The sequence below is a fragment of the Heteronotia binoei genome, chromosome 21 (genome assembly GCF_032191835.1).
Source record: "Heteronotia binoei isolate CCM8104 ecotype False Entrance Well chromosome 21, APGP_CSIRO_Hbin_v1, whole genome shotgun sequence".
NCBI lineage: Eukaryota > Metazoa > Chordata > Lepidosauria > Squamata > Gekkonidae > Heteronotia > Heteronotia binoei.
The window spans coordinates 165,500,167-165,527,660 of NC_083243.1; the positions used below are offsets into that span (position 1 = coordinate 165,500,167).

The following is a 27,494-nucleotide window of genomic DNA, read 5'->3' on the forward strand; positions in this document are numbered from 1 at the left end:
GTGGATTTTATGGCATTGTACCCCACAGAGATCCCTGTCCTCCCCAGGTTCCACCCCCAGATCTCCAGGACTTTCCCAGCCTGGATCTGCCAACCCTACCCTGCTCTCTCCTGCCCCCCCCTCCCCATGGCAAGGAGGACCTGGCAACCCTATGAGGCCTGTGTGCTACAACATGTTTTAATTTGCGTGCTTTAACAGTTGTCCTTATATATTTTTAAAGTTCCAGCCCTGCACTAGTTCGGTGTAGTGATGAAAGTGTGCGGACTCTAATCCGGAAGAAACAAGTTTGATTCCCCACTCTTTCACAGGCTGGGTGACCTTTGGTCAGTCACAGTTCTGGAAACTTCTCTCAAGAGCTCTCAGCCTCACCTACCTCACAGGGGCATCTGTTGTGGGAAGAGGAAGGGAAGGCAATTGTAAGCTGCTCTGAGACCCGAGTGAAGGGTGGGGTATAAATCCAATCTCTTCTCTTTAATTACAAATTTTTCCCAGATATCAAGTTGGTAAGAAAACGTGATAATTAAGTTCAAATAGAGTGGGGAATCTGTCATAAAGTGATGAATGCAGTGATTAGTTTATGTCTTTCTTTTAATTTAGATCACATCATGGCAGAGGCAACAGAACCCATTCACTTTCTTGATGTCTGCAATCAGAAATTTTCTGAATTCATGTTCAATACTGAACATAAATGCTTGATGTGGTTGCGGGAAATTGAGGAGGAAGCCATGAAAATATTCGATAGGTAGGCTCAGGATTTCAAAAGAGCAAGCCTTAACTCCCTATGATGCTTGTGGAATGGGAAAATATTGATCTTTTTGTTACCCATATTACACATGATTGCAGAGTTCCCCTTTTACTCCTGTGTGGTTAAGATTATTATACAACAGGATGTATCAAACCTATGGAGAAGCACACTTTTTAAAAGGAAACCAAGATCCTAATTTCATCTTTCTAAGCAGAAAAATCAGGCTGCTCATACAGTTGTGTTTCATTTGCTGTGACTTCCTCCTGGCATGAATTCAGTGTTTTGATCAGAAATTCAGGATTATCTATATCTTTGCCCTGAGTGTGTGGTTACTGTGGATGCTAGGGTATATGTAGTGTGCTCCTGGTATGCTTATGTAACCCCTAGCTAGGAGTGGAATGAGCCAGGAAAAGGTGGAACCTCTAGATGCAGAAGGGTGCAGAATGTGTGGAAAGCAAGACTGCACTACTGGGGAGTTTAAACCTTAATCATAGGCTCTTAACACCTTGTTTAAGAGCTGTGATATCTAGTGGGGAGTTCATTTGGGACCCTTATTTTGAAAGCTGGTGCATAGAGTGTAAAGCTGGAGACCTCTTGGCCCACCTACAAGAGGAAAAAGATGGACTTCAGGAGTGGCAAGCTGTGAAGGAGGGAAAAGTTAATTATTTGGACTTTAAAAAGATCACTGTTCTGTTGTGTTACTAAGATCTATGTTTTGTTAGATGATGATATGTTAAATAAAAGTGTTTTATCCTTGGAAGATTCATTCCAAGTTCTGCCCCACAGTACCCAGAAACTGAGGTTACACTCATGGTACTTCTAAGATGTGCTTCCAGACTTGATAACTCTTTTTTGCATGCTAATTGGAATTAATTTGCTTTTGTTTGACCAGCAGTCTCAATGCTGAGCCTGCACTGATGCCCAAAACGCCATCACAGAAGAAGCATCGGAAAAAGAAGCGCTCTTCATCTTTTAAAGATGACAGTAAAGAACTGACTAGAAAAAGGTAAATCCTGATTAGAAACATTTGTGTTTAGTACTTTAGTGATCTCAAGAGGACAAAGATCATTATATGCCTGTCTGTCAACTTAATTGAATTTTCTGATTTATATTCCGTCTTATCCTGCAAGTGGGCTCAGGGCGGCTTACAACATTCAAAACTTTACAACAGCATTAAATAAACCACATCCAAACTAGACAATATCATAATTACAGAGTTATCAGATTAGATAAAAAACCCAGATCCACTTAGAGCATCTCTGTGTGCTTTCGCCGTCTGAGATGACTTTGGTGGTTGCTGGAGAAGAGAGAGTCCTCTTCTGTGGTGGTTCCCTGTTTGTTGAACGCTCTTCCCTCCACCATGTGCCTAGGTATTTGTGTGGCACCTGATCTAGTTATTTTTAGGTATTGAGTTAAATCATATCCATCCAAATCCTAGTTTAAATCTGCACCTCACAATGAAGCTTGCTGAATGACCTTGAGCTAGTCATGCAGTCTCAGCCTAAACTATCACTCAGGATTGCAGCAAGGATAAAATGGGAAAGGTAGAACAATGTATTCCACCCTGAGTTCTTGAGGGAAGAACATGATAAAAATGTGCTAGGGAGATTAATTTTCCCTCTTGGATATTTAGTTTTTAACATGCTTATGTGATTCTAATTTGTTTTCTTTATTTGCTGTTTTTTAATTGACTATTTGCTGATCTAGATTATGATTTTATTGTTGGACTTTGTGTGTGTTTGCTGTCCCGAGAACTAGTTCTTAATATTTCTGGGTTTGCTTATTACCCCAAGCAAGCTGTTTGCAAACTATATACTACCTGTTTGTCTTTTCTTGTGTAAAAAAAAAGCAGCATATGCTTTTCTATTATATTCACCTTACTGTGGTTCAGTCTTCATTTTTCCTATTTATTTAGGAGCTAGAGATGTCAAAGGGATAATAAGGGTAGATTTGTTTAAACATATTTATCCATGTATGATTTTTATTTCTTCCCCTTCTGTTTACCTCCACCAAACATAATGTGAATTCAACATATTGTTTCTCTTTTTTTGTGCAAACTTCCTCCATAGCTTCTAGATTAAAGCTGGATGAATTCCAATTGATAGCAAAATTCTGCTTTTATTTTTTGAGAGGAGTTAGGAAATAGTATGTACATAATAGTATATTCAGCTAACGTGTATAGATTTCGATAAACACACACAGCCCGGTCTTGAGCACATTTATTCACAAGTCCTGATGAGTTCAGTATGACTTGCTTCCAGTGAAAGCGTATAGCTTATCATGGTCCATTAGACAAGTTGTACTCTTAGAGATGTTAAAGACCACCTCCTGCCATCACATGATGGGCACAAATGTGGTACTCATGTGCCTGACAGCTCATAGGAATGAATAGGCAATGAGGATGTACATTTAATTTAATAAAACAGTTGTTTAAAACAGTCCTCCAACCTTTTTGAGCTGTGGCCCAACTACAAGATGGCTGCCAGAGGTGGAGCCAACCACACATAAGAAGCCCAAGCGTAGAAGAGTAGAGGAGTACTTTAAAAATACATTGGGAATGAAACAAACCAGCACTGTGGTGGCAGCTGCAGTTCAATGTTAATTTCATCTGTGCAGTCAGAAACCATGCATAATTGTGCAAATGAGTGATATCTAGAGATAATATGTAGAGAAAATCTGTATGGCTAATGCACAATTGTAGGAGAAGAGCAGTCAGAAAAACTGGCATACCTCCAGAGAATATGGAATTTGTTCTGCAGTTCTTAGTGCCACCTTGTGGCTTGAAACTGAATAATATTAACATGTCTTTCTGTTTAAGACTCTCAAAAAGACGAAGTGGCGTAAAACCATCCTCCTCTATTGAACTTTCTCTGAGCAAAGAGAATCTGAAAGTAACGACATCTTGTAAAACAAACTTTTGCACAAAGGAAACTTTAGAAGCACAGTGTCACAAAAAAGTTATGTATCCAGCTGAAGAACAAGCACTTGGTGTTGACTTTAACAAAAATACTGAAGTGAAAGGAAAAATGGATGAAGAAATGATTAGTATCCCTGAAATCTCCACCATGTGCCCTGATGGCCATTTTGCTGACAGGGTTGGAGCTACTGAAGGTGCAGGTGTTTTGGATGTCTCTGCCATTATGCTGCCAAATCCCCTTCATCCAGTAAGGACTGGAAAAGACTGGGATACATCTAGGCTGAGTACTTCTACTCCAAAACCATCTTTAAATGTGAAGCCTACAGGTGAAGGAGAGTCGTCCTTGGCCCGACAAGGAGATAACCCGGTGCAAGAGGGAACTGCGTCTCAAGATTTAAAAGACAGTAGTGAAATCTCTGGAGGCTCCCGATCGGGCCATCGCCCTTCACATAGACCCCACAAGAACAAGAGAGTATCACTTGTAGAGAAATACTCACTAACCAGCAAAAGGAAAAGCATGATTCGGAAATCCATCAGCAAGTCGATTGCCAAGAAGAAAGCAGCTCAGAACTCTTCATCCACTTCTAGTCGAGTAAGCGGTAAGTAAAGGAAATTAAGTCTTGGAGGCAGATAATGGTCATTCTTTGTATGTGTAACCTTAGGTTGTGAGATTTGTGAAGAAAAGAGGTAGCTCTAATATGTTTGCATGGAAATTACTGTGTCACTCTAACTTCAGTATCTTAAGACCTGACAGGCATTTCTACTGCATACGATGTCTGTAGCTTCTTTTAAGAGTCTAGAAACTGCATAGAAGAGAATGTTGATGATCTTGTATGTCAGCAAACTTCCTCAGTTGTCTGACATCTAACCTGTTGCATGCATTGCTCCTTTACCATGCACAATGAAGGCCCTTTGAGGACAGATTGGCTTCTAGGAAACCCATAGCAAACCTGACATGCTTCACCTCCTGTAGATATTAAATGAAGCTGCGTCCTTGATTTTTGCCCAAAATAAGTCTATCTAGGACTGTACTTCTTAAACGGAAGTAATTGTTTACTGAAGTAATTGTTTGAATTAGTGAATGTTATAGTTTAGGGGTGTCAAACTCATTTGTTATGAGGCCCAGATCTGACCTAAATGAGACCTTGTCGGACCAGGTGTTGAGTTCTTGAAGGATCTTGGAGTATCGCTCTATTCCAAGTTACAAAGAGCATTTTTCCTCATGCTAAGTGGCAGCCAATGATGTGGTCCAGAAAAAATGTTCCAATATCATGGCACATTAAAGATGAGGTGGACTTGACACAGATATGCTCTGTGTGATTTGTAGTGAAGTCTTGCAGTTAAAACATTTGATCAAGTAATTTTTTATTTTATATTATTTTTTCAGGCCATAGTTCCATTGAAGTGTTTGTGGATGATGAAGCAAGTACGAATGGGTGAGTTAGTTTTACCAAACAGAAACTTTAGAAGTCTTGTCTCAAACAGTCTCCTAAGATTTCAGAATCCATTTTTAATCTGTAAATTAAGCAAAATATTTTTAGCATGAAAAGCAATTTCGCCACACTAATTTAGTAAAGCTGAGACTTAGGGATGAAGTGATACAGTTAAAAGAAAGCACTTAAATTGTCATTTAATATGCTGAGAGGGAAGGAAGTTGACTCCGTCTTGTTACTGCTGTTCCTCTCTTTCGAAGTCTAAGTGATTCCTCCTGTAACCTGAAAAGAACCTGGACACTCATCCCTGGCCTGCTGCTTAGTCTCTTTATAGGCCTGCAGAGCACTCCTGTACCTGTCTCCTTTTGACTAATGGCCTGGCCAGTTTGGTCCTGCTATAGCTGCCAGCAAAGGACTGCTTGGTGATACGGTGGTGCTGTACTTTTCAGTCAGCTGGCTGTGGCCCATAGGGAGCTGGAGCACCATGGGAGCCAACTTCTGGGTTTGCTTGTGGCAGCCCAGGCAAGCCTAAGGGCATCATGGGGGCCAGGAAGGTCCCATATTGCGCAGGTTTCTGAAACAGCTGCTGATAGTATATCCTGAATGCAGTGCACTGGACTTCAATTCTTTTAGTAAGACCTCAGTTTGGATTCTTCCTGCTGTCTGTATTTGATCCCATTTACAGAAGTCTTCTAAGGTCTATAAGATCTTTCCTTTAACTGCCACTAGCTCTGAGTCTGCAGAAGCCTAGGAAAGAGCACTGGACTTTGACACTGGACAAAGAGCAACATGAGTCAGCTCTCCTTTCGAGCAAGAATACCATGTCTCTCTGTGTAACCATCCCAAGTTTAAGCAGAGAATGGATCCATAATGAAATGTAAAATATAATCACTTTATGGTATGATATAAAATAAATGGTGGTCATTGATACCAGTTCATTATACACAATTTAAGCAAAATTTCAACATCCTTTATGTCACTTTATATTTTTACTGATTTTACATCCCACCTTTGAGTGATCAGAGCATTTTTGCTAGTGTAGAATAGTCGTTCCTGAAGAGTATTTTTGGTCTGTTTCCAGTATTTGGTGTTGAAATAGTTTCCTTGCTTAGTCAGGTGTGTATCCTACAGTGAAGATTAGGATTTTTTTTTTTGGGTTGCAGAGAAATATCTTGTCCTTACAATAATTACATATCCACTTCTGGGTAAACATCCTGAAGGTGCAGTGTGACTCTTCTGTAAGGTAGGAATGTCCATGGGAAAAACAGTGGTCTCCCTGCATCTAAATGGCTTGATGCATTGAGTTGCCTTTCAAATCTCAAAGCTGACACAGAATATTGTGCGTTTCAGAGTTAGGGGTAATATGTTGTTGTAGTGATTGGTGCAGGCTGCTTATTAACCAGGCAACAACTGCCAGAGGAACTGGATGGCACTGTGAGACTATGACTTTATGTTGACATGACTTGCTCCTACATGTGTTATCAGTTGCCTTGTTTATGTTTCACCTAACTACATGCTAAAGATGCTCTGGAAATGGGTGCATTGATGTGGATATTAGCATAAGAGAAGCCATGCGGGATCAGGCCAATGGCCCATCCAGTCCAACACTCTGTATAACACAGTGGCCAAAAACCAGGTGCTATTGGAAAGTCCACCAGCAGGGACAGAGCTCCAGAAGCCCTCCCACTGTTGTCCTTGAAGAACCAAGAATACAGAGCATCACTGCCCCAGACACAGTATTTCATTTGTACCTTATGGCTAATAGCTAGTGATCGCCCTCTGCTCCGTATGTTTATCCAGTCTCCTTTTGAAACTGTCTGTGCTTATAGCTGCCATCACTTCCTGCAGCAGTGAATACTCTTTGGCTGAATAAGTACTTCTTTTTATCTGTTCTAAGCCTACTTATTAATTTCATTGAGTGCACGTGCGTTCTTGTACTTCTCCATCCCATGCATAATTTTGTAAACCTCTGTCATGTCACACCTCAGCCTTTGTTTCTACAAGCTAAAGATCCCTAATCTCTTTAACCCTTCTTCATAGTGAAGGTGTTCCATCCCTTTAATTGTTTTAGTTGTCCTTTTCTGCTTTCCATTGCTATAATATGCTTTTGTTGTGCTATTGCTATAATATGTTTTTTGAGGTGTGGCAAGAACTGTACACAGTATTCCAAATGAGGCTGCACCATAGATTTATGCAGAGGCATTATGATACTGGCTGATTACTTTCATGCCTCTTCCTTGTAATCCACAGAGTAGCATTTGCCTTTTTTAATTACAGTCATACACTGAGTTGACATCTTCAATGAGTTATCTACTGTAACTCCCAAGATCTCTCTCCTGGTCAGTTATCACCAGTTCAGACTCTATCAGTCTATATTTATAGTTACGGTTTTTGGCTCCAGTGTGCATTACTTTGCACTTATCCATGTTGAACTTCATTGCCCACTTGCCCAGCCTTGACATATCGCTCTGGAGCGCTCCACAGTCCTACCTGGTTCTCACCACCCTAAAGAACTTAGTGTCATCCGCAAACTTAGTCACTTCACTGCTTAGTTCCAGCTCCAAATCATTAATGAACAAGTTAAAAAGCACCAGACCTAGTACCAAGTCCTGCAATGTCCCACTGCTTATCACCTTCCACTGTGAAAATCCATTTATATTCACTCTGTTTCTTGTTACTTAACCAGTTTTTTTAATCCACAAGAGGATTTGTCCTCTTATCTGATGACTATTGAGTCTACTTAGGAGCCTTTGATGAGCAACTTCATCAACATCTTTCTGCAAGTCTAGGTAAACAACGTCTACTAGGGTGCCCTTGTCTTCAAAGAAGACTAAAAGGTTAGTGAGACAAGATCTTCCCTTATAGAATCCATGCTGATTCTTCCTCAATAGCTTTTGTTCATCAGTATGCCTACTAATTCTGTCTTTAATAGTGGATTCTTACCAACTCACCTGGTATTGATGTTAGACTGACTGGCTTGTAATTTCCTGGATTTCCGCTGCACCTTTTTTAAGATGGGGGTCACATTAGCTACCTTCCCAGTCCTTGGGAATGAAGGCAGATTTTAGTGATAGGTTGCATATTTTTGTCAGGAGATCCACAAGTTCACATTTGAGTTTTTTTCAGAACTCTTGGATGTATATCGCCTGGGGATTTGTCAGTTTTTAATTTGTCCATTAGTTGTAGGACCTGCTCTCTTGTCACCTCAATCCAACTCCGGCCTTTCAACACCTCTCTTGAAATTGGTGGTTGTGGAGTGGGCAAGCACCTTCCATCTTCCACAGAGGCGTTTCAGCATCTCTGCCATTTCCCTGTCATCCTTTAGTAATCTTTTCATCCCTTGGCTGTCCTTGCCTCCCTGGCTAGTTTTCTGCTTCTAATGTATTTGAACAGAAGCTTTGTTTCACTTAGCTCTCTACAACTCCCATCAGCCCTGGCCATTGGCCATGCTGGCTGAGGCTGATGGCAGTTGTAGGCAAAAAAAGTCTGGGGAGCTACCGTCGGCCACCCCTGGCCTACAGTCTTTAATTTGAAAGAGGGTTTTTTAAATTAACTGGATTGAGTAACACTTTGTCAAAATGCCTCCCTTTAGGCCTTCCTTGGTACAGAATGCTCAGTCTAATGAGGTAAGGTCTTGGTGAGGTGCCTGCTGTATTACACTTGGTGGTGATTTATTTGATCTTCCCTGTTACTTATCTGCATTCAGGGCACTCTCTCAAACAGAAATCTCTGTTACTTGGATTGGGAGATGGGTCTATTTGTTTTTATGTCTCTGCATCTTTTAGTTACCTCTTTGTCAGATGAAGCTTGTAAAAGTACTTCATTGCAGGGGCATTAGGATAGTATTTTGAGGTGAACTTGTATCTTGTGTAGTAGAACTGATGACGTTCATCTTATCTAATGCAAGTAAGGAAGGGGCTCTGTCTTAGTGGTAGAGCATCTCCTTAGCATGCAGAAGGATTCTTAGGTTCAATCCCTGGCATCTCCAGTTAAAGGATCTGGCAGGAAATGATGTGAAGGACCTCTACCTGAGACACTGGAGATGGAGACAATGCCAGTCTGAGTAGATAATACTGAATTTGATAGACCAAGTAGAAAAATTCTGAAACAGTTACATTAATTATTGAGGCTTCCTAGTAAGCTATTGTAAAGAACTGGCATCTCTACTTGCTGATAAAATTGAGGCATCTGACATGGAAGCTATTGTGGAAGCCCTGTAGTTGTATTTGTACTACATTGTTCTTATTCTTTAGGAACTGAAGATGCTACAAAAAACACCCTCTGTTCTAGATGTACCTAGCCTGGTTGCTGCAGAAAATCCAGATCAGCCTGAGATGCAGAAGGGGAAAATATGCAATGAAGGTAAATGCATCAGCATAGTACAGTATAGACAGGTTCCAATGTGAGTGAATAATAAAGTCAAAAAACACCAGAATAACAATAACACTTTTACACAATATAGTGTATATGCAAGCTACATTTATCAAAATACATGCATAGCAACAGTCATCATTAGTAACTTACAAACCACTCCTGATACTAAATTCACAAACACTCATAATAGAAACTCAGCTGGAAAGAGTTCTTTTCACTCCCCCCCACTGTCTGCTGTATGAAGATAATAAGGTACAGTTCCTCAGAGACAATTGCCTTCCTACTGTACTCCCTTATGTTCAGCAACTTTGGTGGAGTCCTCAAATCTCCAGCACAGCTTATCTCTAAGAGAGTAAGGGACCGCAGCCTGAGATTCCTCACAGTTTCAGACCTTTGTCAGCCTTTTTCTCTCAGTGTTTTATCCTGGAGCCTCAGTACAACATTTAACAACTTGGATCAACGCATGTTAATTGCTCTTTCTGTTTCCGGCTCTCTTAGAAAACAGAAAAAGCAATTAACGTGTTAAAATGCGTCTTAGGAGAGCTAGAAACAGAAAGACCAATTAACATGCATTGATCCAAGTTGTTAAATTTTGTACTGAGGCTCCAGGATAAAACACTGAGAGAAAAAGGCTGACAAAGATCTGAAACCGTGAGGAATCCTGGACTGTGGGCCCTTACTCTCTTGGAAACAAGCTGTGCTGGAGATTTGAGGACTCCACCAAGTTGCTGAACATAAGGGAGAACAGCAGGGAGGCAGATGTCTCTGAGGAACTGTATCTTATTTTCATACAGCAGACAGTGTGGGGGAGTGAAAAGAACTCTTTCCAGCTGAGTTTCTATTATGAGTGTTTGTGAATTTAGTATCAGGAGTGGTTTGTAAGTTACTAATGATGACTGTTGCTATGCATGTATTTTGATAAATGTAGCTTGCATATACACTATATTGTGTAAAAGTGTTATTGTTATTCTGGTGTTTTTTGACTTTATTATAGTACAGTATAGAAGCTGGTGAAACTGTGGCTGTTTGAAGGTTGGCAATCTCCACCAATCCGCTGCAGCGCTGTTGGATTTTTTGTTTTAATGTCCATTTGTTGTTATTGTTCTGCATTCTTGTCTTGTTAGCAATTTTGGGCAGAGGGAAGTTGAGTGTTTTTATGACTATTAGTCACATTTAAAGTGCTTGTACTCGACAGCCTAGAATTAAGTACCTTTTCATTCCAAATACAGGAACGTTGCCACAGAATCCTAAAAAATAATTACCATTTCCCAAAGTACAGACTGAACCTGCTTAGACTTAGCTCTCATCACTTAAGTGGTGATAATGCATACAGTTGTCAGAATACCTCAGCTACAGGAAATGTCCTTTGTGGAATTTACTGTACCTTCTCTCTAGAAAGTCTTGCCATTAAGATGACTGGCTCCCAAGTCAGTGGGTTTGAAGATTCATCCCAGAGCAACCAGACCCATGAAGAGAGTATCAGGTATGTCTCTTAATCCTTGAGAGAAGAGAACGCATAGTTTAGTGATCTTGAATTACTTCCTTTTTGTTCAACTTGGGCTTGAACCACTTCTGTACCTAACACAACTACCAAAAGAGTAAAACACTGGATGATCACTTGTGTTAGGAATTTGTAGCACAGTGATATCCTGAAGTCTGTCTTATTCCTATTTTAACTGTTTGAATATATATTTTTAATGAATGATGTGACTTCTTCGTTGTCATCTGCCCTGAGTGCATTTGCAGGGAGGGCAGAATATAAATCAGCTAAAATAAAATAAAATATCTATGCTTATCTTTGCTCTGTCAGATGAATAGTTATAGGATGTACACTGATATATTTTTATTTATTTGTTATGTTGTTCTGTCTGCTCTTCCACCCTGCCAGGATACAAAGGGTGGCTCATATAAAGGGATGTGTCCTTGGATTCAGATTTTGGGAAGGAAATAAATATCAGTATTCAGGGAATTTGGGTCTCCCATTACCATTTTGGGATTGACATTTGGTTTCCCTCCCCTGAGATTTGGGAGTTATTTGGATTTTCTACGGGGGACCAGAGTGGCTGTATTTCAACCAAATGACACCAGAATTGTAGGGGACCTAGTGCTATTTGTCCACTAAAGACCCCTCCTCCCCCCCGGTTTCAATCTTTATTGGCTACAGCTACCAAAATAATTGTTTTTTGGAACTCAACCTGAAAGTGTCTCACCTGGCAGGGTTGACTTCTTGATTTAGACCCAGGAGGGCTGCCGACCCAGTCCTTTGGTCTCTGGCTGGCAAGTAGTAAGGAGATTGGTGGTGGCTATTTACCCCAGGCTGTGATTTTTTTTAATGTAAATCGATACTGATACTGAAACCTTTATTAGGCATTTGTTCATAAGTAACAGGAAGTAGGAGGCAATACAATTATATTGTAAAAGAAAATGCCATTTAAAATTATAAATATCTAAATTTAGTATAAAATCGACAGACTAAAAAGATCCTGTCAATACTTCATTTCTTCCCTAAGCCGATAAACCCATCCTACTCAGTTTTATTGCCCATCAGCAGAAATAGACAAGGAAATATTAATATTTGTTGAAGCATGCATACAAGTAAAGTAAAGACATAATTGTTTAAAGTTTAAACAGCACAGATCTTACTTTCCAACTTTTAAAGGTAAACCTATGCTGCAGCTTAAAAGCAACAACAAAACAAAAAAACCTGGTTTCTTATTATTTTGGAAGCCTAACAAAAGCCTAAATTTTTGTTTAATGAACATTTACTGAACCCAAAGCCAAAATGTTATTTTGATTTTTTTAAATAACTGAATCATCATCTTCAGTTAACTGTTATTAAAACCTAGCTAGATATTTTCTTCAGAACAATTAAATCTTTCAGAACTATCAGGAACACCCCAAAACTCCACTAGACCATTCCCCCCAAAAACACAACAAAGATCTTTTAAAAACTCTAAAACAAATGAGAACAATGCAAAGAGATCAATTTGCTAAAACAGCAACAGCCTGGAACCCGGCTCCCCCCCCCCCCAGCACAAGCTCATTAAATGGTAAAATTAAAAATTCTAAAACAAGCCAAAAGACCTGACAGAACGGCACCAAACAAAACCAGACTTTAAAAACAAAACAAATAGGAAAACATAGACTGTGCCCCTGCAGCCTAATAAGACGAAAAGAAACAGGGAAACTTGAAATAATAATAATGAATATTATTTTAAAATACATTGCAAACCAGTCCTGGTGCACAAAACAAGAGCATCTTCCCAACTGGGCAGCAATGTAATCCAAGGCACAGAGAGATCAGAGCAACCAGAGCCACACCAACAGCATCATACCAAAAAAATCTCACTCTGAAATGGAGTTAAGTTGCAGGCTGGCCTATTTTTTATTCCCTTTGCCAATGATCAGAAAGCTGTAGGCTGTGAGAGATCATCAAGATTGACCAGATAGTGAGAGCTCATCCTAATGCCTGATCTCATTCACCTGAGAAAGCTGCCTCCTTCCCCTTGCCTGGGAAACCTGTTCAGTGGTGAGGAAAGAGGCCTGGGACCCTTAAAAAGCTACCCTGATTGTTTCCAGAAATATTTGGGACCCAAATACTGGTATTGTCCAGAATCTCAAGTAGCTTCTGGATACCCAAAGGTACCCAAAATGTATTGTATCTGGACCAGCTATCGCATCCCTACTCATAAGCATAATTAGAATAAATATATCACAATAGTGAAAAAGTAGGAAATGATGACACAGATTAGCATCATAAGTAATGTATGGAATTCAATTAATCTTTTGGGATTATCATTTGTGTCACCTGGGAAGTATAGTGTGTATTTGTGCTGCTGTATAATCCATCAAGGAACACACGGTTTGCAGGCAGTCAGAGCCAGCAGAGGGAAGATGAACAGCCAGAGTTGATTTCTGGACCGAATGTACTATAGATTGAGTAGAGGATTAAAGGATTAGAATTAAAATTTCTCTTTGGCTTAAATATTTCTAGAATCCAGTTTGCTTTTACCCATTGGTAAACAGTAAAGCCCTTACCAAACTGAAATGTATTAAGTACATTTTTAAGTTGAGTTCCATTACCTCAAGAACATCAGGTGCATCTTCATAGTATGATGATGGGCTAGCAGTAGACTTGCAGCCCAATCCAGAGATAAGGGCGGCTGGCCATGGCGTTGCTGCCGCGCCGCCAGTAGACTTCCTGAGGACTTTGGCACGCTGGCTTGGTGGTGAGGTGGGGGTGGGGGCGAGACAGGCCTGCACGGGACCTTGGAGAAGCCGTCAATCCCCTCACACCCTCCCGCTGTCAGAGACTCTGCCAATGGCAGGCAGACAAGCAGGAAGTACCAAGTGCAGGAGTTCGCTGTCATAGACAGTGGCTGGAATGTGTGTCTGGGAGTGAGCAGCCCAGCAGCAGACACCCCCCCCCCACCCAGAGACCCCCTGTGCTGCCCTGACGCCCCCTGCCATGTGCACGGAACACTTCCCCCAAGGACTGCAGAACTCTGAGTCCACTTCATCAGCCCCCCCCTTAGTGCCCTGTGCATAAGAACCCTGTGGGGTCAGGTAGGTTGTTGGCCCGGGCAGGCTGAGGAGCGGCTCTCCCTTCCCCTATCCAGCCACGCGAGGGGCAGGCATTCCCTTGGAGAGGCCACTGACCGGGGGGGGGGGAGGGTTGCCCAGGGAATGTGCAGCAGATGCCAAGTAGGAGAGAGAACAGAGGGCACAGCTCAGACTTTATTTTTCCAGAACATAATGCAGCAGTCTCCTTGGCGCGCGCTGGGCAGTCTCGCCGTGGGTGGGGCTCCATTCTGAGCGGCGGGCAGAAACAGCTGAGGGAGTGGGGGGTGGCGGTGGAATGGCACACGCGGAAGCCTCTGTTTTTGAGTCCCACCTGCAAAACGGAGATAGAGATCAAGACCACCTGCAGGGGCGGCCACTGGAAGAGCGGGCTGCATTTTAGCCGGGCGCTCTCTTAAAGGGACAGTCTCTAACCCACCTCCCCACAGCGGGACAGCTGCCACACACACACGCCCTGTGCCTTGCCAAGGGTTGGGAACGTGGCAGAGGGCAGACCAAGGGCAGGGAGCAGGCAGCAGCACAGGGGAGTAGGGTCAGCAGATGCCCCCTGCCAGAGCCCACTGCCTGGTTCATGTGCCAGAGACGCACACCGAGCGGTTGAGAGCAAGGGGAGGGGGAGGCGGGGGGGAGGCAGTGGAACTTACTCTGCCATGGGTGACATGCAGAGCCTCTGGGAGCCCGGAACCTGTGGAGACCTAGAAACAAGAGCAGTTAGCCCCAGGGGAAAGACCTCTCTCTCCCCCTTGCAAGGCAAAGAGACTGTCAAAGTAACAGCGAAGTGCAAAACCCGTCACCAGTGTGCCTGCCTGTCCCTCACTCTAAGTCCATATGGCCAGGAGCTCGCCGGCAGAGCTTTCCGCCATGCGCTCCTTTCCCTAACAACTGAGTTGTGCAAGGCCAGAGTGGAAGTATTTCTAGGAGGGGGGAGACCGCGATTGGGTGATGGGGAGGGGGCTCGTCAGCTCAAACCACAAGGGGATTGGTGAGGCAATAACGTCACTCCCTAAGGGGTTTCCAAGCTTCTGCAGCAGCAGTGACCCTTGTTTTTTGTTTGAATGAGTGCCTAAGGGGCACACCACTGTTTTTGTGGGCGTAAAGTTGCGCCTCTCGGGAGGCCGTGTCATAGGCCAAACTGCTCAGGAAGCCGCCTAAACCTGACTGTGCCCCCAACTCCACCCCCTGCTCCCCCTGAATGCCGCATTCCGCCTCACTTCCGTCTGCACTCGGGCACAGCCCTCAGGTGCTGCTGCCCTCGGGTGGGGCGCCGCTTGGGTGGCCCTCCACTCTGGCGGCGCCAGTCGTATGTCGGCGCAAACCCTTCCTGTGCCTACATACTGGCTCGTCTGTTTCCAAAAGACTTTCCGTGCCCCCCCCCTCCCGATTGCACTCTCGGATACTTACCTAATTGTGCAATAATGAACTCTGATATTGGTATCAGTGTATGTATCAAAAAGTGTCTTAAACAAAACTGGACTTCCTGAACCAGTATAATTTTAAAATATTTTAACTTACATAGTACCATTTCTTGCATGGTTAAATATATTCTGTGTGATATTTATGCCTTTTTTCAGATTTCTGCAATTCTAGTCCTGTTACATTAGTAGGTCTCTCCTCATCCTGTTGATTGTACTGGCTTACATTATGTAGTCTGCCTTGAGTCTTGGTGAGAAAGGCAGACTATAAAGAGCAATAAAATACAATAATTTTAAAATGTTTGGTTAAATATTCTTGAAAATTCATACATTATCTCAATGGTCCATGGTTTTTTATTCAAAACTCTGTAAAAAGAAATTTTCCTCCATTGGGGAAGAGCGAAATAGGCCTTGTTCTCTCCCATCCCCTGCCCCATGATTTTCCATCTTTATTTTTGAGTGGTAACATTACTTTGAGGGTAGGAATTTTGTTCTAATGTGCAGTACATATTCTCTTTTTAGGAGCCAAAGTTATAAACAAGCACTGAATGAGCTGCCTGCTGCCCAGCCTACAAAAGATGAAGATCTTTCATCTTTTAGTCAAAAAAACACATCTTCTGCAAACAAAACACTGTCCCCTTCTGGTTCAGCCAAGGTAGGTAAAATCAAGGGCATCTTCATCTGCTCTTTCATGTACCTAATCAGTCACTAAGGACATGCATTCTCTCTTGACAGATCACACAACCTTTCAAAACCTTCTTTCAGACAATGCAAAAAAGCCAGCTGTTCAAACCCCCTGGGTCTCCAGGGCCCAGCAGTGTTATGAAAAGTCTTGTCAAACATACGACACCTGCCACTAAACCTGATACCAGGGTAAGGAGAAAATGATCTCTTCTACACAAACACACAGAATTCTAACTTGTATGAAAGACTGTTAAAAGTGAATTTTCTGAAAGTCTGCTACAGATCTAAGGAGGTGAGGCTCAGTAGCAGAGCACATGCTTTGCATGCAGTGGGTTAGAAATTCTATCACTGGTATCTCCAGTTGTGCAGAGGAGGGAAAGACCTCTGCCTGAGACTTTGGAGATCTTCTACTACTCAGAATAAGCAAGACAAAGTTCCTCCAGATGAATTAACGGTTCAATGTAAGGTAATGTTATGGGTCCATGAATAACAATTAACAATGTGTAAGGTTTCACTACAGTGCTCGACATGGTGATTTTCGATTGTTTAACAAAACAGTGATGGAGAGTCAGCAGAGGAGTGGCAGAAGGACTTCGTAGGTGTAGTGTATGCTATTTGCTGGGGAAGGTGGAGGCTTGAGAACCAAACTAACATTGTATTGGAGATCTGTGTTTGGATCTCTCAGTATTTTATTTAATATTAAAAAGCTATCATGAGGAGGAAGTGGGAAAAGCTCCCAATTTGATGCTGTAGCAGTAGATGGGAAGGAGGTGTGTGTGTGTGTGTGTGCATGTGCTCTCACACAACACACACGGTTCTTGCTGTTGCCCTGTTAATAGCCTCCTAGACACACTGTGAAAGGGGAGAAAAGACACCCTACTTTCTCACTGCCCCTCTGCACTGTTTCCTGGAGCTCTTATTAAGGAAACTGCATGCAAGGGACATATGTTAGTCCCCCTTATCCCCCAGCACTGTAGTCCAATCTAAATCTACATATTTGTCCCACACTTTCATGAGTACTTTTTATTTAATGTCAGGAGATCCAAATCATGGGTCTGCAATGTAATGATTGTTTGGCTGTTTGTGAATGGTTCTTTATTCAGCTGTATTACTGTTTTATCTGAAATGCAGTCAAAGGCTGACATTGAAATCGGAGATAGTTGGAGAAGTTTAATGTTGAACATCCATGCCTTCCTTGAATAGCATAGAGGCATTTAGCTGGGCTTCTTTGACTTGCTTCTCCCATTTATTTACACTGATGTGGGCAGAGAAAAAGTTACTTACCTAGACCATTTGGTATCATGTTGCAACCTCCTACCATGTTTGGCCTTGCTGAACTAGAAATCACTGCTGTTTTAAATCACTCTGATCAACTGGTTAGTCAACAAGGATTTAGATATAGCATCCAATGACTGAGTATTTTCTTTCCTTTCATGCTCATCCTGAAAAGGGAGAATTCGTTGTAAGTAACTAATTATTTCTGTACAGTTAATTGTTTAGAAACTCACCTTTCCCTGTAATTTTCTGTGGGTCAGTCCTGGGGCTGGTGTCTCACCTGCACAAGAATTCCCCATCTTTTCTAGTTCCTGCCAGACTTGTTGGAAGAATAGAACATAATTTATATTGAGCCAATAGATGGTTGGTACAATTGGGACTAATCTAAACTTTCTGTATATTCTAGGAAAAAGAACGACAACGACTGGAGAGTCTGCGGAAAAAACAAGAAGCTGAGCAGCAAAGAAAACAGAAAGTGGAGGAAGAAAAAAGACGAAGGTTGGAAGAAATAAAATTGTAAGTAGATGTTTTGTCTTCACTGGGATTTGGATTACCTGGAATATTTGCCTGAATCATAGCCCTTAGAAGTAATGTTTAGTTACACCTGTGTAACTATACTGTATACTGATGCAGCCACTGTTGGCAGTACAGAGGTCATATAGCGCTCTGCAGATGCAGCAGAACATAGAAGCATAAGGTTATGCTAGCTGTGGTAAAAGTTTTGTTCCATCTATATTAATTGAGATCTTGGTACATCCCACAGAAAGCGTGAAGAACGGTTAAGAAAGGCGCTGCAAGCTCGGGAACGAGTGGAGCAGATGGAAGAGGAAAAAAGGAGACGAATGGAACAGAAATTCTCTCAACATGAGGAGAGGAGTGAGAAGGTAGGATATGGCTTCATGGGGTTTTTTTTAGCCTAGCAGCAGAACTTTTTATGAGAGTGGACAAAATTCATAAACCGAGATTCCTGTAGGTATGGAATGCAGTTGATCACTCTAAAGCATTTAGCACATCCGCGGTTACACAAAGGCTTCCTATTCTTTTGTTTCAGAATTGTGACTTTTTTGTATAATTCCCCTTGAGTCCTATTAATATAATCCCTTCATGTCCTGATCAGTAACTACTTTGTCCAGCAGGCCATATTAGGAGCATATTAACTCTTCTACCAAACCTTGTGGTTTTCCATTAAGCCTAGCTGTCATTCTCTGCATCTCTCCCCCCCTCCCAACCCGGTTCATTGTATCTGAAATCAAGGGAGGAATGGATGAGAAAGAAGAGATTAAAATGGACAGAAAAAGTGCCACAAGAGGAGCATTTCTCCTCTCTTGTGTGCTCATTTTCTCTTCCACAGTATTTCCCAAGAGGGCCTAAAAACTTAGGGTATCTAGAAAGCCTCTGAGCACCAGTTTCACATCCTTCTTGACTTCTTGAACTCTGCCAGCTTCAGCACCCAAATTTGTCAAAACCTTTTAAAATCATTTTCAATGGTAATGGTAGTCAGCCTATGTCCAGTGAATTCTCACTAGAAATGTCATTGTTATTTTGAATACCTTGGGATTTGCATCTCTGAAATCTTTTAAGTGCTGAAATAGTGAAATAAGTATTCTTGGCACATAGAGAATATGATCACTTTGGTGCTGCATTGTTATGAAGAATGACTTTCAGGACAGAGGCGAGCTATAAAATTCTAAAGGGCTTTTCTCACAGGTGCGAGAAGAGAAAATGGCAGAGGAAAAGACAAAGAGAAAAGTGTCCATGAAGAAAATGTGGGATACAGAAGCCCCAAAACAGAAAGCACTGCAGATGGTAAGTACTGCATTCATTTTCATATATCTGCAGAATAAAATAGAATTGCAGAGAAGCTGGGTTCAGGTCTCTGGCTCAAGGTTGACTCAGCCTTCCATCCTTCTGAGGTTGGTAAAATGAGTACCCAGCTTGCTGGAGGTCAGGTGTAGATGACTGGGGAAGGCAATGGCAAACCGACCTGTAAAAAAGTCTGTCAAGAAAACGCCATGATGTAACGTCACCCCATGGGTCGGTAATGACTCAGTGTTTGCACAGGGGACTACCTTTACCTTTTGCATAGAAGGGAAGGAAAGGGTCAGACTTCTGAGTGACTTGGCTTGTAGTCCTGAAACTGCTTCAGCCACCTGGAAAACTGTTGGAGTCAATAGGACTCCTTGTTAAGGCCTGCTGACTTAGCTCTTCATCTAATTAATAAGACTACAAAGAATGTTTAAAAGGGCTCAGATATGTAATGTATCATCTTTTTTTAAAAGTATATTTAAATCTCATTTTCTGTTATGTGCAGCAGAAGACTAGTCTTTTCTACAGATAGGTGGCGTCTTCTCAAACATAACACGGCCTCTGCCCCGTGGGTATTACTTTCTCTGTGTAGCGAAGTGTGTGAGTCCAGGAACCACTCCTGATCTCACTGTACTTGACAAAGGAGGTTGTAAAAGAATGGAGTGAACAGTTCATTTCTGGAAACGTTATGTACTTTTACAGTAAGGCTAAATTACAACCAAGTTGGAATACAAGTTGTATTAAGAAAAAATGCATAAAATCTGGATACAGCTAGCCGTTATCCATTTCTTGCATGCAGTTATCATCTTGACTGTGGAATGAGAAACTTTGCAGTAGCTTCACAAATTACGGTTGTTAGAACACCCAAATACATGTACAACCTGAAAAAGCTGGCAATAACTGGTCCTTGTGTATGCTTTCAGGTTTAGGAGAGTTGAATTGCCATCAAAGGAAAATGCTGAATGCCTGCAGTTCAGCCTTTCCGGCATGTATATAGAGCATGTTGACTTTTCTCCTCCACTCCCTTTCTTGTTTCAGGAAGAGGAGCAAAAGTTTCAAGAACAGCCAGAAAAATGGAAGACGGTTGGGGAAATTAAGAAGATGCTAGAGCACAATAATGCAAAACAAGCAAATGAAAGGTAATTCTATCTCTCCCTAATTTAAAAGGGTGGTGAGCTTGAAACATTTAAATGCACTGCGAGGAGGCTAAAGTCTAGGGAAGTATGGGAGTTCTTTGTCATTTTCAACAGCTAAAACTGGAGATAAAAAGTAAGGCCAAGGCTGATGGTGCAAATTCAGGTAAAATATTTATATAATTTTAACTATACCATTATTTATGTAAACTTTGTGGTGTTATTATATATTACAGATTTCCATGATAAAGCCTGTTGGTAAAACTTGTAGGGATTTTTTTGGAATTTTAGCTATGGTAAAATACATTTTTTACCTGATTTTGCACCATCAGCCTTGACCTTTTTACCTTTTGTGACTGGTGTGGCCGTTTATTTTCCTCTAACAACTAAAACTGTACATTGGAATGGACCCAAAAATAATAATTTTGAAAGGATTGCTTTCTGTAATCATTCTTTTGGAAAATACATAATTCTTGATATTTGGAAGAGTTGCTTATGTATATACTTTGGCCTCCATTTTCCCTTTTTAGGCACCACGGACAGCAAGACAAAGAGAAATGGATTAAACAACTGGATCTGGCAGTGGTTACAGAAGAGGAAGAAAATCAGAAGGTGTGGTAAGGAACAGGGAAACCAAAACACTAGGTAGATCTGGGCTGACTCTAGGTTTTGGGGTGCCTTGGCCATAATGATTTGTCCTCCCCCCAACACATTAGTGAATCAAGCCCAGGGTGTGTGTGAATGCTGAGAGCAGAGATGAGTGTGGCTGTTTCTTTGCCCTTCATTTAAGCTGAAAATAGCCTGAGGAAAAAAGGTGAGGGAGAGCTAGGCACTCTCAGAGGGTTAATTTTTGAAACTCGGTGACTTGGAAGTTCAACCCAGGACCTTGCCTAACATTAAAGACTAAACTATGTTTGTTCTGTTGTGGGAGTAGATACAATGGACTCTAGAAAGAGGCTCTGGACAAGTGTCCCAATCTTGGGCACTCAGTGTCAATTTGCTGTGGCATCATAGCATGACAACAATCACTCAGACACTGAAGCTCAGCATTCCTTTTGTCTGCAGTGAATTGTCACCTTTTCCTGTCATATTCGGCATTGTGGTGTTTAGCATCAGTGTTTGCTTGTGGTGTGATCTGGGGGTTTTTTGGTCTGGCATGGTTGTGTTATGGTATACTACAGAGTATGCACCTCAGGGCAGCCGTTTTCTGTAGGGGAACTATCTAACAAGCTTTCCATCTTCTTCCCCCTCCGTGCAACCTCTGCCTAGAAAAAAATAGTCTTTCTCCACAGTGTGAACCAAAGCAGGATGAAAGCAACCTCAGCAGGGTATAAGGACACAGTGTCCACCCTACAAAGCAGCCATTTTCTCCAGTGCAACTGATTTTCTCCAGGGGAACCCTACCCTCTCCAGGCTTCACCTCACAAATCTCCAGGAATTTCCCAACCTGGAGTTGGCAACCCTGTCTCCTCTCCACACAACCATCAACCTATCTTTATTTGCCCCTCTGACTTCAGCTTTCCATCTTCTCCCCCCTCCCTGCAGCCTCTACCTAGGAAAGTACAGTTTTTCTCCAGGGGTGGACTAAAGCAGCTCACATTCTCCTCTCCTTCTTTTGATCTGCACAACAATCCTGTGACGTAGATTAGGTTGAAAGTCTGTGACTGGTCCAAAATCACCCAGTCAGCTTCCACAGCAAGAACCTGGCTCTGGCAGACCCTGCTCTGAAGTACTAATTACTACATCACACTGGCTGTCATAAGGGGGCTACTGCTGAATAGGAGCAAGCAGCCAGGCCTAGTTAAGTTATGCCAGTCAGGTGGAATCAAGTCACCTAGAGGGTGCTGCCAGGCCTAGGGTAGCCAACCTCCAGGTGAGTCTAAAGATCTGGTATCACAACTGAATTCCAGATAACAGATCTCTCTACAGAGCAAAGTAACTGCTCTATGGCATTATATTTAGCTGAGGTCTCTCCCCTCCCCAAATCCTGGCTTCTGTAGACTCCACCACAAAACCAGGACTGGCCCCAATGAGTTCTCCCTCAAAGACCAAAATAGGCCTGAGAAGGGCCGCCCCACTTCTGGTGACAGAACTAAGCTTGGTTGCCTAGCAACAGCCACTGCTTAGGAGCTTCCCCAGTGGCCCATTCCTCATCTGTCCTGGGGCTGGAGGGGGTGGGGTTGCTCTTTGAGCAACATACAGCTCAGCCAAAGGGAATGTAAGTGAGTCCAATATGGTTAAGCTTTTATATCTATATAATATATTGGATGAGATTTTGTGAGTCAGAGCTCACTTCAGTTTATTGCCTTATACACATTCAGCATAAACCCGCTGGCAAAGGTGGCTGAGATGGGTTTTGGTATTTCTGGCAAGCATGAGCAGCATGCACCTGAAGTTTTTGCAAGATCTGGCAGCCTCCCTGTGCTTCAGAAAAGTGTCAATCTCTCTGCTGTTTTTTGGTTTTAATGTGGGAAAAGCAAGTTTCACTTCATACATTTGATCAAAGGGTTATTCCACTTCAGGATTAATTGGAAGAGGAAAAGGTCTTGCCTGATCCTTTTGGTAGCTCCTGCCCCATATCTGCCTTTTAGAAAATCATTTTCTCTGATTAATATTCTCTCCTATGGTGCGTCATGCAGAAGAAAATGTGGGGTTTTTTTTAATTTTTTCTTTGGATCAATTGGCTGCCTGGCATTTCTATTTCCCATCCCTTGTATTTGAGCTGATAACTGCTAGAAATGGTAATTTCCTACCAGTTAGTGGGTCTGGGGGAACAGAATGCTTTGTTGAATTAGGTTGGTGAGTGGTGATCTTGAATGTTACAGTGTCACTGAAATAGCACTAGCTCACAGTTTCCAAAACTACTTTCACCATTAAATACAGATAATGAACTGCCTCTCCTTATTGAGAGCTATGAATTCAAAGTCCTCGGAAAGGGAAAGAAACTCAGTGAGCTTCTAAATTTGGCACTGGCTAATGCTTCAGGTTCTTTCTGAGACCTGAGATACTATATTTATACAGATAAGTCTGGTTCTGGAAAGTTAGGGCTTGCTCTTCGATACAAAGAAAACTTGTACAGACCTGCTTTAGGAGATGTTTGTGCTGTGAGAACTGTGCATGCTCCTTCCTTCTTAATAGCTCTCCCTTTTGTAGATGGGAGATCTTCCTAGTGACTTTTGCAGGAACTCTGGGGCAGTTTGCTGTTTCTGGCTGAAGGAAGGTTATCCACAGGGAAAGTGCAGAGCACATGTTCTTTCAAACTCTTTTTGCAGTCTTAGGTTGGTAGGCTCTCATGGGTTTCTAAAATTTGCTGAACTGTGTAAACCAGCTCTGGTGGAAATAATATTCATTGACATACATGCAAACCAAGCCTTCTGACTTTAACATACAGACCTGCCAGATGTATAGCATTCGTGTGCCTCCTATACTGTGACCAGGAAATGTATGAATTAGATTTCTGCTTGTTAGATACCATCCAAAATATTTTGAGGGGGTTGTTTTGACCCACATGCTGAATCTCAAGGACTGTTGTATCCCTGCCCTACCAAATCACGCTCATAGATACATGCTCAAACTGCAAAGCCTTGCAGCTACTTACCTTAGCCTACTATTAATTGCCTGATTAGGGGTGTACTGTTTGTGTGTCTTGTTCAGGAAGGAGGGGATTGAAGAACTGCTCAATACACTATGTTGATGGAAAAAAAAAATAGGTTTGGAGATCCTCTGTGTTTTTAGCTGCTGTTTTTGAGTAAAAAAGATCATGCTGCTAAAGGACAAGACAAAATGGGTGAATTGGATGGAAAGTAGAATGAGCAGCTAAAAGCCTGATGTTGCTGTACCAGGAGGAAAAGAGTCCTACCAGTCTAGAGCCGCTGCCTCAAGAAAAGAAAGCCAAGCATGTTGAAGTGGTTCCTGCTGCCAGTAAATGGCTCAATATAACTGCTCAGGTGAGTGCTGTTTCACAGTTTTCTCCAGTGAGATGAAAACTTAGCCATATGATTGCGGACTTGTGTTCAAGTGTTCCCACTGTGAATAGGAAAGTGGCTCCAGTGTTGAAGCTCGAATTTCCCAAACTTTTGATACCTAGGGGGAACAGTTTGTTTTTTCTGTACTAGAAGTAAGAGACACATTCAATTCTTAAAACTCAGATTTTTTTCTCAGTCAACTACCAGAACAATAGGAGAGCATTTTGTGGTATCCTGGGATGGGATGGTGTAATTGTGGTATTTGAATAGTATAGCCATCCATGTCACTTGACCCTGAATATTAATGCTGTATACTATTTTCCTGTTTCTTGGGGTCATCATATTGGGTGTTGGGAGTGTCCAGCATAAGGACTGTATTTTTTTAAGGCATATTACAGCTCTTCCCAGTATCCTAGCATGCTCTGGTACACAGTTTGTGCAAACCAAACAGAATCATGGCAGAGAGTGACAGGAGAAAACCCCAAAAGGGTTCTGTGATAGCCAGCCTGACAGACAAAAAATTAAAGAAAACTTTGAAAAATTCAATACAATCTTATTTTCACTCTCATATAAAATATTTCAAAAGTCATACCCTGACAAACAAGCACCTATATTCAGTGTAAGAGAAGAACACAAATAAGTAAATAAACAGTCCAATCCTGGAAATATGTATATAAAAAAGTCCTTCCACTTCAAAGGAATCCCCGGTCCAGTTTCTGAGGAGACCACGTGTAAGTTCCACAATGTCCAATTCTTCCTGTATATTATATTCTTGAACACAGCAAACATAGCAATGAGGTAGTACTTTTATCTTCCCTCGTTTTGATAGAGGCTTTAACCAGCTGTGTCAAAAATATCATCATTAAAAATACATTCAAAATTAATCTTAAAAATTTTCACCTGTAAACAAAAAATTCATACCTTTCTAACAAATATCAGAGCATGGCAAGATTCACAATTTTTGCACATAATAAAGTTTCAGTTTACAGGTCTTGCACCCAGATCACAGCTCCTTCCACTAAAATACTAGCTAATAGGTGAATTCAATTAACGCAATTACTTAAAGGTATAACATTGTGTCATATCAAAGCTTCCATATTACAAACCATAATACTCAAATTGATGTATACAATATATACAATATTTGTCTCTGTGAAGCTGGCTATCACGGAACCCTTTGGGGGTTTTCTCCTGTCACTGGTACACAGTTTGGCAATCAGTATTATATGCTGTTGAGTGAATACTATGCCTGAAATGCTTCATCAAGCACTTTCAGAGACTACACACATTTTTCCTTTCCAAAGAGGATAAGGAATCCAAGAGGGCAGAGATCACTCATCTCACTGTAACGGAATAAACTCTTATAGCAAGTAAACTAGGTAGCAAAGTGCAGTTTTAGCAACAGATCACAATAGGGCATAATGATGTGAAGCTGCTTGACTTAAAAGGAGACACTGGAGTGTTTCCATATGGTACCACAGTACAGGAAAAATATGGAGAAGTGGGGTGATAGTAGTGTTGTGAAGTGATTAGTGTTTAACTAGGCACACTGATGCACACTGCTTTGCCAAAAGAACTATAATTAACTGTCTGCTGCACTTATAACATTGATTATCCATTAAACTTTTCCTTCATTTAATACAGAAATCTCCTATCAGCACGTCCAACCATGTGAACCCCCAGGACCAGAAAGATTCCAAGTCCCTCAAAATCAATCCCAATGACTATGGAATGGATTTGAATAGTGACGACTCCACTGATGATGAAAGCCAGCCCCGCAGACCGATCCCTCCTTGGGCCACTGGTATGTGCAAATCTTCCATGGCTACAAATTGATACCCCTGAAACTTAAAGAAGAGTCTAGCCATAGGTTCTGAAAATCCCTCTTGAATTTCTCATTGTTTTTGAGGAATTTGTTTGAACATGTGCCTTGAACTTCTTATGATACTTCAGTGCCAGTTGGTGATTCTGGTATTTTATAGTATCATGTGAACTAACTGAACTCTTTTGCTGGAAAGGAAAGGTCCCCTGTACAAGCACCAGTAGTTTCTGACTCTGGGTTGATGTTGCTTTCACGACAGACTTTTGCTGAGGCCTATAGAATCAATGTCTGTCTCATTGTTTTCTTTAAAAGTGAATTAAAATAGTTCATCTTGGAGTCTTAATGTGTCTGTAGTCATCTGCTGTACTAAGATGGAGAGCAAAACTAGAGCCAGTAGGATGCTTCAGTAGAGGAAAGTTAATGTGGAAATAAATTTTTTCCAGCTTTGGAAATCTATATTAAACTACATTATCTTCTACAGGCTACCTCTTTGCCATCTGGCAAACTTTCTTTCATTTGAAAGTTACAGCTGGAGGATGTTTGATAACTAATGCTAGGATAGGATGAGCAAAGCAATGCCTAGGTTTGTTAAATGGGCTATAAGTGAGCAGCTGTTTCAGTTAGATAAACTGTGCACAGATTTCACATTCTTTCTTCCATAGAAATGCTTTGAGTAAGAGGTTGCAGCTCAGCATAATTCAATTTCTTCCTCAGGTCTTCAGCTTAATGAAGCTGTCACATACCAGTACTACAACCCTCCAAATATTGATACATTTTTTGGACAAATCTTGAGCCCTAAACTAGAAGATATCTTCTACAAGAGCAAACCAAGGTATTTCAAGCGCACCAGTTCTGCTGTCTGGCAGTCACCACCTTTACCGGGTACCAAAACAGCATTGCGTGCATCCAATAGCATGAAAAAATAATGAGGCTGGGAAGGACCTCATATTTGTCAGCTGTGGTTTGTCTAAGTAAGACATCTGTAAACATTTTAATATTTTCTATCTCTTGTATTCCATGCAATAAAGATTTAAATTCTGAAACCACTATATTTTAAATAAAGGATGAGATTGCGTGTGTTCTAAAACTTTAAATACTTTATGTGGCTAGAAAAATGTTTTATCTGCAATATTTCTTAATAGGGATCTTTTTTGCTCACATGGAAGTTCAGCTACTTCTGCAGAGATGGAGAAAGCAATGGAGGGAATATAAATTGTCAGTAGGTGGCCTAACTGAGCAAGTAAACAGAATGGGATGAATGCTATGAATTTGGAGTGTCATGAGAAATGCACTACACAGTTTCTAGATTACCTCTTCATAACTTAATAGTCATTTCAAATGAAGCCT

At 41.5% G+C, this 27,494-nt stretch overlaps 1 protein-coding gene across 2 annotated transcripts; it reads left to right on the forward strand.

Moving 5' to 3' along the window:
• The first annotated feature begins 590 nt into the window (after nt 1–590).
• LOC132589824 (inner centromere protein-like) lies at nt 591–27,234 on the forward strand. 2 transcript variants are annotated; one of them, XM_060262566.1, is made up of 18 exons: nt 591–742; nt 1,638–1,751; nt 3,564–4,261; nt 5,050–5,098; nt 8,688–8,721; nt 9,349–9,457; nt 10,865–10,952; nt 15,985–16,117; nt 16,198–16,335; nt 17,597–17,608; nt 17,828–17,937; nt 18,185–18,305; nt 19,129–19,227; nt 20,266–20,366; nt 20,891–20,972; nt 24,203–24,307; nt 25,970–26,129; nt 26,862–27,234. In XM_060262566.1, the coding sequence occupies exons 1-18, from the start codon at nt 606–608 to the stop codon at nt 27,071–27,073; spliced, it is 2,502 nt and encodes an 833-aa protein (XP_060118549.1). In that variant the 5' UTR covers nt 591–605; the 3' UTR covers nt 27,074–27,234. The 2 variants fall into 2 exon arrangements, with proteins under 2 accessions (XP_060118549.1, XP_060118550.1); XM_060262567.1 differs by lacking the exon at nt 17,597–17,608.
• Nucleotides 27,235–27,494: the final 260 nt, after the last annotated feature.

Bases quoted from the DNA above. Each gene is read 5' to 3' on its own strand.
- LOC132589824 (XM_060262566.1), top strand. From the start codon at position 606: ATGGCAGAGGCAACAGAACCCATTCACTTTCTTGATGTCTGCAATCAG. The intron at 743-1,637 runs GTAGGCTCAGGA...TTGTTTGACCAG, and splicing joins GCCATGAAAATATTCGATAG to CAGTCTCAATGCTGAGCCTG. The intron at 20,973-24,202 runs GTGTGGTAAGGA...TTGCTGTACCAG, and splicing joins AAGAGGAAGAAAATCAGAAG to GAGGAAAAGAGTCCTACCAG.